The 21,502-nt window shown below is 35.6% G+C and overlaps 1 protein-coding gene across 5 annotated transcripts in view; it reads left to right on the top strand.

The window, feature by feature from the left end:
• Positions 1-21,502, top strand: part of chp (leucine rich repeat containing G protein-coupled receptor chaoptin) — an 88,843-nt gene that overhangs the window by 55,798 nt on the left and 11,543 nt on the right. For all 5 annotated transcript variants that reach the window (XM_076119639.1, XM_076119640.1, XM_076119641.1 and 2 more), the window contains 11 exons: positions 3,812-3,901; positions 14,990-15,194; positions 16,195-16,365; positions 17,063-17,271; positions 17,605-17,759; positions 18,040-18,142; positions 18,434-18,634; positions 18,956-19,092; positions 19,487-19,706; positions 20,007-20,228; positions 20,629-20,870. In XM_076119639.1, coding sequence (XP_075975754.1) covers positions 3,818-3,901; positions 14,990-15,194; positions 16,195-16,365; positions 17,063-17,271; positions 17,605-17,759; positions 18,040-18,142; positions 18,434-18,634; positions 18,956-19,092; positions 19,487-19,706; positions 20,007-20,228; positions 20,629-20,870 — 1,949 coding nt within the window. In that variant the 5' untranslated portion in view covers positions 3,812-3,817. The remainder of the gene's footprint in view (positions 1-3,811; positions 3,902-14,989; positions 15,195-16,194; positions 16,366-17,062; positions 17,272-17,604; positions 17,760-18,039; positions 18,143-18,433; positions 18,635-18,955; positions 19,093-19,486; positions 19,707-20,006; positions 20,229-20,628; positions 20,871-21,502) is intronic.

Raw genomic sequence — 21,502 nt, 5'->3', positions numbered from 1 at the left:
TAACTTGTTTCAGTCTAATCAACATTAAGGTTACTCCCATTATCTTTTTGCCAACAAAACGTCCATACAGTCATATATATTTTCCCTTTATGCTTATTTTTATTGTTACCGCAGGAAAGTTTTTTATTTTCCCAGAGAACTTGTTTGTCTCTGTTCATGTTTACATCGAACAAAAGTTGCGTAAATTGCTTACGCACTAACGTAGGTACAATGCTGTATATACTAGGTACAGCAGAATGAATAAGTGCTATGTCATGTCAAGGAGTAGAGTAGTAAATAAGGTTTTTCTTGTTGTTGAAAATGAATAGGGACACTGAAGTTCCGGCCAGCCATCTAAAAAAGCAGAACTTATCATAAAATAGTATAGATGCATATTTAAAAAAAATCATAGCTCCATGTTTAAACCCGTGCAAGCCTTTGTGATCTAAAGGATAAGGCAACATGCATTTTATTTGTTTGATTGAAAACGCTTATTTCCTTAACTCCTGCTCAAAAAATATTTTGGATATGCATACATAGTGCGTCTGTTTTATCCAAAGGTGTAGACAGAGGTGTATAAAATATGTTTATGATTCGCCATTTATAATGTCAGTAATAGGGGTAAAGCCGGTTAGCCGAGTCAAGAGGAGAGTAGTCAGAATCTAAGCATGGGACTACAGAAAACTACAGCTAGTATTGTTTCAATCGACACCCTTTCCACGAAACAAAGAAGAATACGAACCCTAAAACAATTAAGTCAGAATAAAAACGTATTTAACAGGTTCATACATTATTCCCGAAATAAATAATCCACAACAAAATACAAGTCTCTAGAGTATTTCACCGTTATTGAGCAAACTGATTAAACCGCTTTAATGAAAACGTATACTCATTATCAATAACTAGCTGACTCGCGCAACTTCGCTTGCGTTACATTTGCGAATGGGTCAACATGTTCCCCGTTTTTGTAACATTTTTTAATAGTACTCTGCTTGTATTGGCCGTAGCGTGATGATATATAGCCTTCCTTGATAAATGGACTATACAACACTAAAAGGTTTTTTCAAATCGGACCACTAGTTCCTGATATTAGCGCGTTCAAACAAACAAACTCTTCAGCTTTATAATATTAGTATAGATTTTACTGTATGGGTGGTTTTATACAAAAATGTACGGGAATATTCCAATCATTTTGACTAAAGTAATTAGATAACATATTTGTGGTTTTATAATAGTATAGATATTCACTGGATCGGTTTAATGATGGATTATCGATATTAAATGAGTTCATTAATGTCGTTAGTAGAAGCAATTTTGTTTCGACCCTAAAACTCATTACTTTATAATTAATATTTTATTGGATCGGAGTAATTGGTTTTCGGTTATTTTGGCGTTTAGCAGCAAGTCGTAGTGGATAAATTCGTATTGCATATGGTGAAGCAAGGCGTTACCGAAAAAAAATGTGTACTTATTCTATAGAAAGTTTTTCTAAATATATTTCTTAGCTTCTCCTCGTGATATTGTCCACTTGAAAAGATTTATCGGGATGATAAGTGCCCTATTTGTTGTTCTAGATTGTAAACCATTTGCATGCAAAATTTCATCAAGATCTGTTCAGTAGTTTTTCAAACTCTGGCAATTATTGTATCAGTAAGATCTCTCTCTCACTAGTATTTTTAGTCAAAGACTCTCAATGCTCTAACAGGTTCATGCCAAATAGAAAAAAATATGACAGGTATCCCTTCAGAGAACTAGAATATGTATTATTAAATAAATAGTTACTCCGGCTTCGACTGGCTTACAAAGTACAGCATGACAAGGTGCATGTGCCGCGACACAAATTACGTTCGATTGGTTGATTACAGTAAATTATAGTTAAACACAATCGTTTTACTTCCGCATTGTAAAGTAGAATAAAACTAGAACTCTGATTAAATAATTACATAATAAAAAACCTGTTCTTAGAACATTTGTAGTTCAAGAACTTTAATAATTACCTAGTATACTCGGACTTTGCAGTATACATAAACTTTTAAAAACACGGCCTATAATAATTTGTACTTCTTGTTATTTTATTAATACCAACATAAAATATCCTTATAACTTACTTGTTACTATAGAATTTCCCATACGACCGGAATAACAAAATATATGGAGCTTTCAAGATCTCTTAAAATGCTAGATTTTAAAGCATATAGCTACAATAACAATGTATTTAGTCAACTACAATAACAATAAATCCACAAAAGCGAAATAGAATTATTCAATACTTGATTGACACCCGGATATTAATCCTCATGTTGGCTAACGTGTCAGGTGAATACCTACATATCACGACGTATCCATAATAGCCGTAACGCCATGGGATTACCCATGTCAAAGCTATAAGTAACTTGGATATGTTGATGTCCAAGTATTTTGCATAAGTTTTGAGTTCAACCGTCACTTTTAATGGAAATGTGTGATTTTGTGGTCTCCAACTGTCAGTCCAAATTGTCCGTTTAGACAATCGTGCGTGACTTATTAATAGGACAAATCGTAACTATTAAGCAAACCATATTTTGCCATAAAAGGTATATTATACCTTTTTCAGAAATTAAATATTGTAGACAATAGTAGTTTTCGTAGAAAAGCATGATTTTTATGATATGAGAACACGTAAGTAAAGAAAACAATAAGTTCAAAAAGACTTTACACGCGACAAAAATCCTTTAAAAACTTCACTTTTCATTACAAAAATATTCAACAAACAACATCACTATCGTTATTTCACCAAACACTGGACCTAAACTTAGAACAGTTCGCAATTTTCACACTCGCAACAGCCTAACAACTGAAAGGCTTAACGTATTCTCCGAGGCATGAAAGGGTCCCAGATATGTAAACAACAGCCTCACAGGACTTTAACCACATAGATACAGAACACAGGCCGTAGCCGAGAATATTCAGGAGCTATTTAATCAACTAGTGAATGGATAAGCTTATTAAAGCCGGCTGTTTTCAACTACGTAGAATTTGTATTTCAATAAGACCTCGGTACACTGTTGATAGACTGGATAGCTATCACGTTGACTATTTGAAAGCCGTTATGCTGTACATTGTTTTCTCTCTTTGATAATAGTGAATAGTATGTTATGTCAAAGCAGCAATGTACTGAATAGTGACCATCAATTTGATGTATTACTAGTTGTCAACTGAGATACTGGTATTTATACAACATCTTTTTGTGGGTTGCCAAACCGTGATTGAAAAACTCGGCAACTGCCGTACTGTAGCGTGATTAGAAACTTTACTTTGTGTAGTTTGGTTCCGTAATGCGGTTCTCTACAGACGCAGATAGTAGTAGCTAGTATTGAGAGTTTAACATTTAAAATGTACTACAAAAACATTTCCTACTGTGCCCGCTAGAGGCGCTAACCAGATTTTCATACAAAATTTCTTGATAATCAGCCGGTTGTTTACGTCTAGTGGTAGAGAATGGCGCTACTATTATATTTTGACAAGAGAGTCTAGTTGTATGCTAGACACAATGATCATATTTCTTAACTAAAATTGTCGCCAATGAAGTCATAACGATAATATTTGACCACAATGCGATATCAGTTTTCTGTTATATGTCATGTCATAATCTTCAATTTTTTTCAACAACGGTCTCAATAAACTTTGGTTCTAAAGAAAATACCTTCAATGACGTTATTTCTTCCCCAGATGATTAAATCGTCATAATAAAAGAGAAAGATGTACGTGTGTGTGAAATAAAGCCGTGCCTTTATTATATCTTTATGATGTAGTTACTTTTATGTTATATTTACGCGTTATATGTTTGTTGCAGAGTTTGATGGCGATTATCAAGTTCGGATACGCTTTAGTGGTGGTGACACTGCTGCTTATGATATGGGCTTCATTGTCGAGAGCTTTGGAGGTAAGATATATTAAATTGTACCGAATTAATTCTGTATTATTTATGAATATTCGTATGGTAACAAAAACGGGCACAAAATGGGGTTTAGAAAGATACATATCGTCCCCGTAGAGCGAAAAATCACTAACTAACACTTAAGTGATTTTGAGATACGAGGTGTTTTATGTCTTATATGACAAAAAAAAATATAACTTTTTTCGGAGATTAGTTATCGATGCAGGAAAGGTTTTGTTTTGAAGATATATTAATTAAGTATATGTTATATGTATTAAACCACGAAAATAGTATATAAATTATTAACTGTAAAGGATAATTTGTTTTACCCCAAGGTTTTCCTATTTATCTGTCACTTAGTTACTTTTCACATGTAGTTAGTTAGTTTTCGCATCAGCATTTAAATATTATACTAGTAACTAAAATCAGTTAGTTATTTTAGGAGTAAAACATATTTTACATAACTATGTCTAAATAAAATACCCAACTAAATAGACTTTGCTTATTTATTAATTTATTGCCTAATTTAAAACTAGTGTCCTATCAGTTGAAAAGTATAAAAGTAAAACAACATTCTTAGGCAACATTTATTGAAAAAAAAACTGTCTTTAAGTATACAAAACCTAATTAAAACATAATGAACAAGAACACGTTACAAAATCATCAATAGAACAGCATTAATGATGTAGCCACATCATTTTCCTCTTCTTCCTCGAGCTAAGTGACGTCAGGCTCACATAGCCTATCCACCACATCGTTACTAACAGGTAAAGATTCATACCAAGGATAAAGTTCGCTTAGTATGACACCTTTGACACAAAGATTTAACAAATCTTTCCTTGCAGGGGTGTATTTACCCTAGGGCTAGAATGGCTATAGCCCGGGCCGGTTTCCTCTCTTGGGTCTGCATCTTGTCGGGGTGAGGGGGCTTAGTAGAATTGAAAGGTTGGGGAAACAGTGAACGCGAGTAACAAAAAATTACTGCGCGTGTCCCTCTGTTTGCAGAGGACACAGGTGCGGGACAGGTGAGCCGTCAGTGGGAGGACGGGCTCAGTAGGCACTCACACTGCCCCGAGCTGACGAAGAGCCAGGCCGCTGCCGCCCTCGTCAACCGTCGGTTATCGTAAATCCGTCCATCCTTGACCGAGGGCCTTGCCTTAACCGGCTGGGTCGCGAGGAGACCACCTCTGTGAAAATCCCGAGTAACTCCAGCAGTGGCGCCCCCTTTAGGGGCCTTGCGTGGTCAGAGTTCATTCGCTTTGCGGGGACCCCCGCGCCAGAAAAACCAGACGCAAGCGGCCACTAGGGCACCTCCCGCCCTCCAGTAGTATAAGGGTCACCGGATTATGGGGCCTCTACCTCGGTGGAACGATACTTGCCACCACACTCGCGGGAACTGTTTGGATAATATAAATTTGAAAACGAACCCAAATGATGTAAGTGGGAGAGGCGAGAAGCTCAAACCCGAGGAGATCGGGGGCAAGAAGCCCAGCCGTATTGACTGCATAGCATAGTTGCGGAGGGTCGGAGCACGCCCAGTTTTAGCAAGTGTCAGACAATGACCCTAAGGACAAATTCACCATCCAGCTGGCGGACACCATCCTCACTCACCACTAGGCAGTGGTGGAGGTGGCCGACAAATCCGGTCACCTCAAGGGTGACCTTTATAAAGTCCCTCAAAGATGCTGCCAGGAACGTCAAACTGGCAGTGTCGGAGTCGAGTAGACAGTATGCCACGAAGGAGAATTTGGCGCGTCAGAAAAACCAGGGGCAGCGTCCTCAGCTGTACCTGCTAACGCATTCGCCACGCCACCGCCACCGCACCGCAGCTCACAGGTCTCCGGACCAAGGAGAAGCAGGGTAAACAGCCGCGTCTTACAGTGCAGTGGCTTCCAAACCGCCGTTCACTAAACCGACGGCTGCCAAAGAGTAGCAGTTCGTCGGGAAAAATAGCAAGGCGCCCAAGGCTACGGAAGCCGACAAAAAGGGCAAGAAAATCAAAATCAAATCATTTATTCATTTAGGTCAAATATTGACACTTATGATAGTCGTTACAATTACTGAATCTACCACTAGCTCGGAAAGGGGGTGGAGCCTTATAAGAAGAGCTAGCAAGAAACTCACGGCCACTCTTTTCAATCGCCAAAAGTTTTACAATGTGGTTGATACAATAATTGATCATGCGAGGAGCTGCCAACAATCAGCGATATAGACTAAACGTCAATTAAGGAAAATGAATATAGTTAGGTTATTTATTAGTCTCTGATCATACCGTATGTTGGGAGCACCTACTAGCATGTGATAATAAGAATATGGGCAACAAGTGAGCACATTGGTTGTGAACAATATAAAAGAAAAAAAGTGACAGTTTTATGATTAACATCAAATTGTATGTAACATCACCTATTTGCATCATTAAGTGCCCATATTTTACAATATTTAGACCTACTGCTACTGAGTTTATACAATTTATGGCAAAGTTCCCTAATTTCAAAGAATCCTAATCAAGCGAGCGACTGTTCCCAAGAGCTATTGTCGTTTAGATACTCATTAATTCTGTAATAAAAGAAGGAGGAAGAAGAAGGCGCCCAATCTTCGGGCTCCAGCTGCAGCTGAAGGCGGCAAAAAGCGGTGCGACATATAGAGACATTATTAGGGACGCAAAGGACAAAATAAACCAAGCCGACAATGAAATAGTCCGCTTCGGGGTTGCGGCTACGGGAGCTCGAATGTTGAGCTCCCAGGGGTTAGGGACCGGAAAAGCGGATGCCCTGGCCTCTAAATTGAGGAAAGTTATCGGGAAGGACACCTTCCGAGTGTCCAGGCCCACAAAGACCGCGGAACTGAGCATTACAGATCTTGACGACTCAGCCTGCCCAGAGGAGGTGAAGGTCGATTAAAGCCGATTTAATAAATAAAATTGATCAGGACAATGTAAAAAACTAATTTGTTAAAAATGAAAATAAAGTTTAGTTTTTTCATTCCTTGATGGGGCGGAAAGCTAGCGGAGCCCAGGGCGCGCCATCTTAAAATACGCCTCTGCGAATGACTGCAATAATGCGCGGGCGCGGCGAGGGTCCTAAGGTCAAAGGGCGTAATCTCACTAAGTAGCATCGTATCACGGGACATAGGTACCAACCTTTCATCTAGTAGTGTTTTTGCTGAGTGAAAAGTAGCCAAAACATTTTAATTATAATACTCTAATGTGTTATGTCATCTACAGTCAGGGAAAATATTAACCAGAACACTATTGTTAGTTGTCGTTTTTTCTTTTAAACGTCTGGTCTTAAATAATATAGCTCGAAAAATAATTAATGGTAGTTAGTTACTTTTCGCACAAAATATCACATACAATAAAATTACTAAGTCACTTTGATGAGTTTTCGTATTACTATTTTTTAAGACATGCCTATAGGGAGTAATGCGGAAGAAGTAGATAAGGAACTTTAATGCGTAAGTATCTTTTTCAACAAAGAAGAGAAAAAGTAATCAGGTGACTTAGTTACTTGTAACTCAACTGTCACAAATCAAATAATGTACTTAATTAAGTCTCGCGATTTACATTTTTCTAAATAATTACGTTATGAATACGAGAGTAAGACAGAAATATGGAGAAAAAATTACTGATTTTATTGGTATTTATAAGTCGATTTTGAACATTTTGTTACTTAATGACTTTTCGTTCTACGGGGACGATATGCACATTTTGCGTGGTCAATTTTTGAAGGTTCTCTCTTTACGTTAATTTTGAACATTTGTATTCTTAGTGTTAAGTAATGGTTTAGAACTTAAATATGGTAACAATTAATACATAAGTATGCAGATATCAATATTAGACTATACATATACTCTTATCGAATGAACACCGTAAATATTTGTAACATTTTTCACTTTGGGTATGGTTTGACCGACATTTATTTAATTACCCGACTCAGTTTAATGTGTCAGTGTAACTCAGTGCAAAGGTCAGAAAGAACACGTACATTTCTTCACAAAAGTTAAGTTTTAAAAGTAGTAACAGAATCCTGTACACTTTCACAAAGATCTGAGTAGGATCTAAAGAAAAGTTTCTTAGAGGCGAAATGCTTGTATCAGAGGTTGCGGTTTCTTCACTACTTTACATAATTCCGTTTTGTTCTATTATAAAGTTTCTGGTACCGGTAATGAAGTTAACTATATACTACGAACAGTTGGATTCCGTTGTTTGGTTCGATATGAAGAATAGGGATTTTTCCAAGGTAACAGAACAGTAATCATAATTAGGCGGTCAATCAGATAATTTAAAAATATTAGACACAACAATAAAGTGACTTACTTTAAAAGCATTAAAGTTATGGAGTGGGGGCTAGTGACGTCACGGTGTTGTAGTTTTTATACTGTAACGTGACGTTATGCAACTTTTCAACTCAATGTATCTCGGTAATAATATAATGATTATACACAAAAATGACAAATACGTGTGTAATTATTTTTCACAACCTACTAGAAGGACTAAAAAAACAAAATTAGTCATCAAGCCTATTGTCTCTACAACAAAAGCTACTAGAAGTGATGGAGTTTCATAGAAACATTTAAAGGGTGCCTGCAGAGGGACGTCGCGGTTAAGCTGGGCTAAGAAACGTAACGTAGTTCGTAGTAGTGAGATAAAAGTATTTTAATATCTTTTTACAAATTACTATAGCAATTTCTGTTCGGTGTTATAAAATAACTAGCTGACTCGCGCTGCTTCATTTGCGTTACAAATGAGAGAATAGGTCATAATTTTCCCCGATTTTTAAAAATTTTTTACTGGTGCTCTGATACTATTGGTCGTAGCGTGATGTTATATAGCCGAAAGCCTTGCTGGATAAATAGTCTATTCAACACCCAAAAGATTTTTTCAATTCGAACCAGTAGTTCCTGAGCGCGTTCAAACAAACAAACAAACAAACAAACTCTTCAGCTTTATAATATCAGTATAGATGAAGATGAACCTAAATAATAAAGAAGGCGTTAGGAATTGAATAACTATTGCACTTTTGATATTCTCTTAGCTTAACTTGAATCTTGTCAATGCCCCAAAACCTGATTGAAGGACTCACTACTCTTTTTCTGTTTAGCCCGAATTTACCCGTGTATTTATTTCAACGATAAAAGAATTGACGGGCTAGCATATTTATACGTATTTTAAACCTAATATTATCCAATAATGGCAAACTGTATCCACTCGTTGAGTTTTACAGCATTTTCATGGCAAATTGGTTTGAACCAACTAGTTTAATGAACTGAATAAATAACGAGTGCCATGGTCCGATGCGCCTCCGGCTTCGTCCAAATACTATTACATACGTTTAAACGACTACCTACATATCCCAGCGGGTGTTCTTTCGGGAATTGTCTTCTCTGTATTACTGAATAACGTTACACTAAGTACTTGGAAATTACTACATTATTTAAACATTGTTCCTGTGTATCCCTGGGGGTTCGCTAGTGGTGTATTTCACACGTGTTTTACAGCGTTTGCTTTGCAAGGGACTTGTGTACACAATGTGCCATGGTGCAAATATTGTTCTATAATTTAATTGCTAATTATCTCGCGTTTTTGTCTGAGACTTGACTGTGGTAAAAGGTTGCCATAATCTTTCGGATACAGACTCATTTCTCTTTTATTCATAAAGGTTACCTTTAAACTATCGTACTGGTTAAGAACGATTAAGAATTTTAGCACCCTCTTCAAGAACCGTCCGAAGAACTCCCAGGTGCAAGGTGTCTCATTAAATTTAATAAACAAAAGTTCGTGTGGTTGTTATTAAAGAGTATTATTACACATTAAACATATTAATCATACTTGCTTAGGGAAGCCTATATTAAATGCTATATGACTACTTAAAACAAGAACTATTCCGGCAGCCTGAATTTACAACTGCGATTCGGCAGAAAGTTTTACTGAGTTTGCCAGCTATTTAGAATTTATAGTTTTAACGTTGAAGAACGATAAATTGTTGATAAACAAGTGGAATTTATTGTTGTTTTTATGAGCAAGTTTTAAAGGTAATTCTTTATTGCTGTTTGTAGTCTGTTTATTACTTGTAATTAAATTGGGCCTACCGTTTAGGTGTTATATTGGGAAAGACTGTTAGTTAGATACAACAAAGACATATTTGTGCTAAAATTACATGTGCAAATTCAGAACGACCAAATAAACTTATTCTTCATAACAGACAATCATCTGAAAATAAAAAAATGCTCCCTATAAAGGGCTTTGACCTTTTGTCACAACATTTTTTTCTACAGGCTTTATTAAAAAATACATCTAATTCAATTAGTTTCTTAGCTTCCCCATATTAAACTATCTATCCAATCCGCTTCTACCTACTAAGGAGCATATGCATCCGTGTGCTACGCTACTTAAGCGTAACGCCTCTCTTACCCATTGCAGCCTTACACATTTCACGGATATTTTGCATGTATTTGTATGTATACATAAAGCTATACGGTACATTCAAACAGTGCGTAAGTACTTCCCTCACAATAGGATATAACCGTGTTATTCTCAGGGATTATACGGGAGCCAATATCCCATTTTCAAAGGGCTGAATATCTACGTTATGCTAAATAATAGTCCTCTCGATGCCGGTTCGGTATCGTTACCAACACTGTATGCGAATTGCGACATTAAAATACGAAGGTTCTCTCGTAAAAATGCTGAATATTATTATTGTAATAGAATTGAGGAATCTACTTTTCTTCTTCTGGACTTGAACTAGAATTTATTTAAGCGTTTTCTCTTCTCATAGGCCTGAATTAATGTAGATATCACTATTAATCAAAGATCCTTCGACCTAAGTTTCTCTAGAATGCCCCTTTGAAAAACTCAGTTCGTTTTTCAGCGTAATTGAAACGCCAAGCATTCTAATGTTAAATTAATTCCGTATACGTTTAATTCCGTATTTCCTGTATTCAAAACACAGCCCAAAATGATCAATACAAATATATTCCTTTCAAAAGAAGAATAACACTTGGAAATCAAACTAGAAAGTTGCTTCAAGCATGCACAAGCGTACACACATTACTTTAAAGTTAATGCAGTTTAATAAGCCTTGTATAAATTGATATGAATCCATGTAATTCTTGTTTGCTAGCCGTTTCCATAAAGCGTTACTACGTTCCACCTTAAGACCTCCTGCCCAATGCTCCCTTGCGTTAGCCGAGCAATATATTTTAACTGTTATTCCTCTTCGCCGCCGAACGGGAAGTTCGTGCATTAACAAAATTATAACGATCATTTGTATGAAAACACGGATAATTAAATTTTGTTATACGCTTGTAATGTTCATGATGACAGGGAAACAGATTAAAGTGAAGATTTTGATTGTTTTACATTAATAACGTTACATTTTCTCCATAGACATTTAATTTTATTCTCTTCATTATAGATAAAAGACTGATATTGTATTTTAAGAATCCTCCCATTTTAATTATTATTTTTGCTCTAAATTTTAAATGCCAATTTCTCGATATTTACTCGATAGCACCGACTGTAAGAATCGCGTCTCTGTCTTTTTGCTATCCTAAAAAAATATATTACGAGGGTTCAACTAAACACAAATATTAAATAACAAATTTTAAAATAATTTCACACCTAAAATTATCTAACACAGGAAAAATCGTCGTTGACCCTATTCAAAACTCCTTGCAATTCACCAACAAAAACACCCTCCCTATATATCCTGTACTTGCAATATTCTCGAACACAAAACCATATCGATATCTCCCATACTTCTTTGTGGCAATCCCACCCCTAATATCAACATCAACCCCTGCACAGGGGAGTATTTGTGGTTGTAAATTCTACTGATCAGTAACCACACACTGAAGGGCTGTGGTCTATGGCTCACATATCGGTTTGTGGTCACAGCGTGGCTCGATTTGGCTTCGTGCTATATACCAATGAATGCCTATGTACGTCTGTCATGGTAGTTTCATAAAAGTGATGAATGGAACGTGTAAAAAATATTGCTAGTAGACCTATGTCCTGTGGGAAATGGCTTGGGACATATCGATTTACGAACTTTAATATTGAAATCTACAAGGATGGCTTTACATATTTTTATTATAAGAGGAGTGAAACCTAACTTTGTTGTACTTATCATAAACAGAACTAGATCTTTAATCTCTGAGTTAACTGAGTATCCACGCATTAAGCCAGAGTAAAAATGTATGATATCTACAAAAAAAGGCTAAATTTGACAGTGAGGTTATAATATGTTATTCTTAAAAAACCGCATAAAAACTGCAAGGAAAATAATAACCTAAATTCTATTGTTCCAAAATCACTAAAAGAAAAAGGTAGGAGCGCAACAACTCATCCATACATGATGGGAACCCAACTTTGTATGACAAAGTTTTTTCAACTCCCGCTAGCAAGCCGATGTCAATATTTTTTTGGCTGTTAGAGGCAGTTTCAGATTTTTTGAAGCTAAAAATTCTGTCGTTTATTTTACTTTGGCAATCGTTTCAAACGATATCGGGTACACTATTCCTGTCTTGTTAGTACAAAATGCCTGTGAGTACGCAAAAATGGCATTTCTAACATAATGTGGGTCGTATTTTGTTTGCAAAGCTTTGTATCGTACATTTGAAAGTGTTATAGACGCAAAAATATCTATTAAAAAATCCTTTAACACGCAAATCATGTCTAAGTTATGAAAATGGAACATAACATAAACAAAACCCTCTTGTATTATAGTTTTTGCGCAATTGAGTTTTGAACTTTCATAGTTATAATATTAGGTAGTACGTTATAAATATGCTTTTTCTGATCAAAGGCTTAGCTTTTGTTAAGAACGTATTTTATCAATAAAAAAACAAGGTCAGTTTTAATTGGATATTAATATTTTTCCACTATTAAAGCTTATAAGTAACACGGAACACGCACGAACTATACACAGAAAATCACTCAGCAAAAATAATATAAACGTTATGTTAGGTGAAATGAATGCGTACAAACTAGTCACGGTCCGGTCCAACCCTTATGTAATTTAACCCTTTAACTTAGTATATAGATATTAACGGATTTGAACGCATTACTTTTAGACGTTATATGTATTTCACTTTTGATAATATCTGCTATTATTTCTAAAACACCAAACCTGTTATGATACAGGAAGGTATGGTCGCTTGCCTGATGATGTATCAAATACATTCCTGGTGATATTTTTGGCCATTTATATCATAGAATTATACGGTTTGAAACTAAGTAAAGCAAAATAAGTTTTCGGGAGCCGTAGTATGTGGCGTTCTTTGGTCTATGCATTTATATCTGGTATATTTACACCTACTACAAAAGTATTCGCGTTTTAGCACAGATCTATTTTTATTTAAATTTGTTCTTTTTTGTTAAAATTTTCAGTGAGAATGAGAATTTAATATATTTTGAATTTATATTTTATTCAATACAATAACATAGGCACTGAATGCACTACGCAAAATGGTATGTGGTTATAAAAATATTCGCCCAAATATTATTTCAACCAATTGTTCATGAATTGTAAAAAATATAAATACAAAATTGCCAGTCGCTCAATCCGTTCGATGTTTGCAGTGTTAAACTTTATATAGTTCGCACTAACACAGTAATGGCGGCATTTCAAATAGTTTCGATAGTCCGTGTTGTGTAGAACATTAAATGTATTTGGAACTTGCTACAACATATGCCTTGTATTACGTTTAATTGTTGCAGATAAATGTTTTCTTTGAAATATGGTTTATTGATAAATCGATTATCTTTTACAAGAAATTTTACAGTTCGCCTCTCTTCCATAGTTCCAGAAATATGTTTTTCAATGTATATTTTAATTATAGGAGTAGCTAGAAATTTATTATAGCATCGACGTATCCAACATTTTGCGAAATATATTAACGTTTATAAAATGGAAAACTGAAATATTGCATAACTGATTTTACTCGTCATTAAGGCTCAAGTTTGTTTATTGATTTACATAGTATTGCGGCACTAATAGCAGTCAATGCATCCGTGAGAAGTAAATTAGATTGCACAGAATAAATACAAGGCAGTACCCTTCTTTAAATTGTATTCTTCTTCTTTAAACCGGTCACGTTTTCTTAACCGTTCTTCAGACAGTAACATGACTTCTACAAGTGTAAAGTTTAGTCCAAATCATCCCGATTACCCACAAGTTATGTCCAAACAATAGCAAGACGTTTCACCCAGTGATTGATGGGTATTCTCCTAATAAAGTGGGTCTTTTGTATCGTTATCAACTTATCATGGAACAAGGAACAAATTACTGCTGTTGCTTTAAACTTCAGAGATATTGCTAACATTTAACTTGGCCGTACAGCTAGCGACACTTTGTGTAAAATACACTTATTTTCTGCAATGAAAATATAAAGGTATTTTTTCTTTGGGTCCTTAGCACCACGTTTAATTCCCTTAAAAGCTGAACGGAGTATATTTTATTAAGTTAAGATAATGCTGCTGACGATTTCAAACAGTTCTCAAGTTCGAACTACTGCTTAAACTTTATATGAAAAACCCATAAGTCCATATAAGGCTATCTAGCCAACTATTAGTAAAAACAAAATTTTTCATGCCTGTTTATTAATAGTTTTCAAATTAAATGGCAATCAGAACCTTAGGAACAAACATTTTGTGGAGCTGATGAGCAGATTTTAATATTAAAATAATTTTGACCTACGTTATTTTATAATGTCCTTCTGTCTGGCTGTCAGACCTTTGTAGATTTTAAATGTCCATCAGATCATTAGGACCTTTACTTTTTAAAGTTGTTTGCCCTAATTAACTTTTTGGAGTATAACAACGATTGTAGTATTTTGATTGAGTATTGTGGAACGTATATATTAAAATTTTCGATATTTCATTAATTATGCTTTTGGAATTACCCAGTGTGTGACAAAACTATCAAAATTGCCTAAGTATAATTCGTTTTCAACGACCAATAAAAACAAAAGAAAAATACTTTGTCCACATTAGTCCACGCCTTCTAATCACTTAATAGACTATAATGTCACATTTCTCTGCTACATAAATACTTTTTTCTCCAATATTCATAACATCTTTTTCTGTTCCAGCTGCACGTCGACACCGGCCACCCACCATGCCTGTTCCAAGCGCTATGCACGTGTTCCAAGCCGGCTGGAGACCTGGGTATCGTGACGTGCAACCACGTGCCGATACTCAGGGTCCCAGCCACTATCAACAGCTCGAAGGTCTTCATGCTGCAGCTCACGGGGAATAAGATCAGAGATCTGGAACCGCAGTTCTTCCAAGCTACAGGTTTGTTGAAGATTATAGTTATTTCAATGTATGTGATGGTGTCAATAAACTTGTAGCTGGCAGTTAGGATTGTAACTGTTGACTTACTAGTGATTTAAAAAAATATCTCCTCACATCATCTTATGTGTAACGTGTGCCAGGCTTTGATGGATGCCTATATACCATCCTGAAAATCAAATTTTATTGTCAAAGTCCTTTTGAGAGACAGTAATCGAGACGAGGAGTATAAATAAAAATGAGTGCCATTTAAATTAAATTCTTAGCTGTAATCCCCTTCCACTCATTAAATAGCATATGACTTATGCAACGTAGCAAATAATTACAACAATAACACAACCCATGCCCCTACTCCACCCTCGGTACACCAAAAACGTAATAGTAACAAGCTCTTCACAAACACGTCAGTTATTACGTACATAAATTCTCGTCGCGATGACACCGCTGACGGAGCACCGGTTGCTTGTGACACGGTAAATATAATAAGGGTAGCTCTGTCTTAACCCTTTACTCAGCATTCCGGTAAATACAACGCTAAACCTTTGAATATATGGACTCGACTCGACCTCTGTTTATTTCCGTCTATTTTACGCGAAGATATAGGTCTAATTAATTAAGTTTCGCTTTGTTGCATTATTGGATATTGTGCGTTCTCTTATGTAGCTATAAGTTCTACATATGCGATCAGGGAAAATAACGATTTCTATGGAATTACCACACTACCATAGATTGTATAGAGTTTGAGCACCCGACACCGTCCATGTCCTAATCTGTTTGGATATTCCCAAGACACTAAATAATCCTTAAAACTAAAGCTTGTATAAAAAAAATGCTCAAGCGTCCCTTTTAACGAAGAGAACAATTTCCAAGATTACGACAGTTTCTCCGAAGCATTTAACAAGACTAACACCTTAATTAAATCCTCGTGTCTTATTAATTTACATTAAAACGTACAATCGATCTCATTAGTCGCACATAATCTTACAGACACGATTAATTTCAGGACTGTACAGGCTCGCAATTAACGAGAATCCTCTAGAGAGCGTCCATGAAGAGGCGTTCTATGGACTCGACAATACGCTGTGGGAGTTGGAACTGAGACGAGACAAATTGACGGCTGTACCGAGCAAGGCGCTGAGATACTTGCAGAAACTGAGGCTACTGGATCTGACAGGTGATTTACGTCTAGAGTTTCTAGTTTAATCTGAATTCGACTCCAATATTCGCTATGACGGCCTCGAAATTGGATATTCGGATAATCAGTAGCCCGATTTTCTACTAGTATGGAATTTCGACAGCTAGGTATCGATCAATTTTGTATCAAAATCTGATCAGTGCCTCTAGCGGCCGTCGTTATAACTATTTTTGCACTACATTTTAATTTTAAACTCTCTATACTTGATGGTTCCGATCGTAGAGAATCGCGCTACTGGTAATTTAATATGTCTTCAACGAATTAACTTGCACAAAAACTTCTTTGTGGTAAAAAGTTTGAGTTTGACAAGTGATTTATTGTCTTTTCCTTTACTTGAACTTTACCGACATCTGTGCAGAGTGCAGGTTCGACCGCAGAACAATGGATAAGACGTAAAAGTTTTAAATGGTGCTTTTTTCGATGGTCGATTTTCTTTTGAGGTTGATTGCACCTTTTCATTCTTAATTACTTTATAAGTTTTATTTTCCGTAAATATAACATGAATTTATTATTAGATTAGACAAAATTATTGGAATATGTTTTTCAGAAAATAAATATATTTTTCGTTGTTCAAAATACAAAATTAGTTAGCTGTTAAAAGCTGTGGCCGTCAGTTAGTTCATAATAGCTTTATATTTTTACCTTTAATTCATAAAGTTCTTCCATTTTATTCCAGGCAACGAAATAACGGACATCTCGGGTGACAACTGGCGGGGTCTTGAACACACGCTACAGACATTGATACTGGCTGACAATTCCATCGCGAACCTGCCTTTAGATGCGTTCTCTAGTTTGCCGATGTTGGAGACCCTCGACCTTCAAGGAAACCATCTGTCTGTGATCGATGCGGGCGTGTTCAGAGATGGCATGATGAGATTAAATAGGGTATGTATTGCTTACATGCTCTAAATGATTAGAAAAACGGTTAAAGCTCCAATAGAGTATTTCCTCCTGTTGGGAGTTGTTTTTCAATCAATTCCTGTTTGTGTATGCAATGAAGCAATCTATAAGTCCTTAACTACGTTATATCCACATTGGTTGATAATAAAGAGTTTTTATTCCTTTAGAGCGAAAACGGAAAGAGAGATATTGAATGTTTTTAAATTACTTATAGCTTAAAACTTTATTTAAAACTTCTATACTTTATTTTATTATTCACATCGATAGTTGCGTATCTTATTTTCTTTGTAATAATTAGTTTCTGTTTGTAAACTTCAGCTCCTCCTCGGCGACAATCAACTGGCGTACATTCCATATGAAGAGATATCACCACTCCGTCAACTTAGGTTCTTGGATCTGTCCAACAATCTGATCAAGCAAGTCCCGCCTGTGCACGAGCTGAATGGAATTAGACTGTCTTTGGATTCTTTGAAGTAAGTTTTATAATAAGTTTAAAAGAAGTTTGGCCTTTATTCGTGTTATTTATTTTACCCGATTATAAGATCGCGACGACTTATTTTTGATCTCCTGAAGTCTCTATTATTTATTATAGAAACACAAAAGGGTAATGGAATATTGCGTAGTTTTAACATCTATATAATCTATTTAAAATCAAATCTATATAATCAGTCAAAGTACCCTTTCAAGAAATTGGTCGCAAATGGTATAAATGCTTACAATAATAATAACATATATTTTCTTTGAAATTTCCAGATTGGACAACAATCTCATCAGAGATCTCTTGCCTGGATCCTTCAAGTATTTCAATATTTTGAACTCGACCACCATGGACGGCAATCCCATTTTCACTTTAAGGGTAAGTGCCACATTTGCCAACTAAGTTGTGTTTTCAATAGCAAACCATACAAAAAAGCAGTATTTTATTTAAAATAAAAGAATATAAAGGTAATATTTAATTTAAAATATTCGTAACTTTAAGGACTTACATAGTTAACTTTGACAATTTATAACAAAACAATATTTTACTATTCTTAATTATTATTGTAATTAAATTTTAAAAGAATCCTCTTGTGAAAATATCTTTACTTACAAACATGTAGTAATAACAATACTGCTGAAACTACAATTCACCTTTTTCTACTTCCAGGAAGACGCATTCAGGAACGCTAAGATAAAGTCTTTATCTCTCCGCGACTGCGAGCTGGTGGACCTGTCTCCAGCTTCCTTCGCAGGTTTAGAGAACAGCCTTCAAAGCCTGGACTTGTCTGAGAACAACCTCACTATGTTGTCCAAGTTTATGCTGAATAAGCTTGATTCATTGCGGTTCTTGAACTTGAGGGAGAATAAGGTGCGTTTTGTTCTTCTGTTATAAAAAGATTTTCATGGTATTTCATGATCAGCTTCTGCGTCCAGTTATTTTTTATTGGAAACTGTCTGCGCTGTTTTTATACGAGCAGCATGTTAAAACAATAAACTTACGAAAAAAAATACGGCCTATTACATATTATGTTTTTGGAAAAAATATTTACAATTGAAGGTGGGAGATGTATGAAAAGTATGCGTTGATATGAAAATGTGCTCCGGTTTTATGTCAATTCGAAATAAATTTTAAGTGCATAATTTTGCTAAACATTCCTACTATTACACGGTATCTTTGTCTTTATTCCAGGTGGATATAAACCTGCTAACATCGACTTCACCTTCCGAGTACACGATGACGTCATTCAACAACTTCCAATACAAACTGTTTTATTTGGATATCAGTGGAGCTAGCTCTATTGAAATGAGCTTGCAAGACTTTAGGAGGTGAGGCTCATTATGCATAATTATCATTAGACATATACATTACTTATTAGGCTTCTCAATAAATATCTTATTTCATTGCGTTAAATATCGTCCCTTCTTCTTACCAATGAGTTTTGATTACTGTCTCATTGGACAAGGGTCTTCTCCCGTAACGTGAGATGCGTCAGATTTTGAGTCTCATATACTAGCCAAGTGAGGGATGGAGACTTTCCATTCCCCTAAGATCTACTTTCAGAATGTTTTCGTTAATTTTTTTTGTTTATTACATTTAACAAAGAAACTAACCGTCACAATTCCTAATATACATTTTGATAAGTTATTGATTTTTTTCAGTTTTGATTTGAACTTTCAACGACTTGCGGTGAAGACTATAAATTAACTATTGTTTTTCCAGAATGAGATCCCTCCGCTTCCTCTCAGTGAGCAAACTCCTCCGTCAGAGTATAAGAACAGAAGATTTCCAAGAGTTCGGTGTGGAGTTAGAAGATCTGAAGATCTTCGGCGGCACAGTTACTAGGATTGAGTCCAGTGCGTTTCAACACGTCAGGACTATCAAGACGCTTGACATGTCGGAGAATAATATCGAGTTCATTGACCCGTTCGCTTTTGCTGAGGTAATTAACGTAAATAATTTCTTAAGATAAGTATTTATTACTATTTCATATGTGTAGTAGTATTTCTACATGTCTCAAATCACAACAACGCTCTCTCTAATATTAACATCTGTATAACATTGTTTATGTGATTCAGAACTTTCTATGGCATGCAATGTTACTTGCTAGTTCTAACTTACGCTACTAGATGGCGTTAGTTTAAATTTATACTTAAAAAATATGACGTATTAACCCTTCTCTTATCTTTTAATAATGAACCGTCGAAATCAATATACTAACTGTACATTATTTTATTTCCAGTTACACAGTCTAACAACATTGAAAATGGCGAACGGTCTCGCAGACACGGTGAAGATACTCCCATTCGAACCGTTGAAGGCGCTCATAGAACTGCAATACTTGGACATGAGTAACAATAAGCTGAAGAATGTTCCAGACACGTCGTTCCATTTCTTGTATAAACTGAAACGATTGAATTTGCAAGACAATTATATTGATCATTTCTCTAAAGGAACGCTGCAGGTAAGACACTTAGACAATATTTTCTTTAGTGCTTATGTATTAAACAATGCTTCTAGTGATTCCAGGATTTTAGTTTAGAGGCATATTATTTATTAACCTCGCTTTTATAAGGAATCTTTGTTTATCTCTACTGTTAGCTTTTGGTACATCTTGAATTAAGAATAAGGACCAAACTCCAACTAATTTTGAGTTTGGTCGTTGCATACATCATCCACGACAATAAAAATACTTTTTAGAGAATAAAAATATACATACATACCTAATATCGTGCCTTTTTCTCTAAGGGGAAGGCAGAGATCAAAAAATCCACTTGGTACGATCCATACAAACTTCCCTTTACTCATTCATATACAAACATCTTGTCATACAGAATAATGAATATACTTCTTTATATTTTCAGGGAGACATCCACGCTCAACTCGAAAGCATCTGTCTATCATTAAACCACATCACTCAAATAGTCCAGCATGCCTTCGTGGGCCTGAAGGAACTGCAAGAGGTCCTCATAGAAGACAATATGATAGAGATCATTCACAGGAGAGCGTTCGCCAGTTTGGACAATTTGAAGGTGATCAGGCTACGAGGAAACAGGATCAGGGAGATCAGTGAAGAGGCCTTCCAGAACATTCCGGCTCTTTCTGAGTAAGTAATAAACTGATATTATTAACATTAGTTTTATATAATATTGCATCACTATCTTCGAGAAACGCTGACTGGAAACCTTAATGCCTAGGGACAAAATATGCAATCTTTATACAACCTGTAACATAACTAACGCACATCCTGAAATTAGTTAGTTCAGAATCGGTAGCTCAATCCATCCCACTTCTTTCCAAAAAAATTTTTTTTTTGTTTAGAAATAATTGAAAGTTAGTAAATTGTAGACATTGTCTTCATAAATCACGTTTAAGTCATGTTTAGGTAGATACCTAGGTAGGTACGCCAGCGCTACTCGTGTGCGCCTGTGCGTGAGTGCGTAGGTTTATTGTGACCATAGAATTTGCGGGATATTTTAAAAACAATATGTTCCATAAACAATATCTACAATAATCAAATTATTATACTGATGCATTAATTGTGAATGAAAAAGGATTTTCTTGTTGGGTGGGGTGTCTGAGGATGTGCGTTGTTTCCGTTACACGTTGTATATATAATTCTTCTGTAAGTGTGTATGTCACTGAACTGAACACTGATTTTGATGAAATTTTTTGAGTGTGTTCAAGGGGATCTGAGAATAGTTTAGATTCACAATTTTGTCCGATGAACAATGTTCT

The sequence above is a fragment of the Anticarsia gemmatalis genome, chromosome 11 (assembly GCF_050436995.1).
Source record: "Anticarsia gemmatalis isolate Benzon Research Colony breed Stoneville strain chromosome 11, ilAntGemm2 primary, whole genome shotgun sequence".
In the NCBI taxonomy this organism is placed as follows: domain Eukaryota; kingdom Metazoa; phylum Arthropoda; class Insecta; order Lepidoptera; family Erebidae; genus Anticarsia; species Anticarsia gemmatalis.
This window is presented reverse-complemented; position numbering and strand designations above follow the sequence as displayed.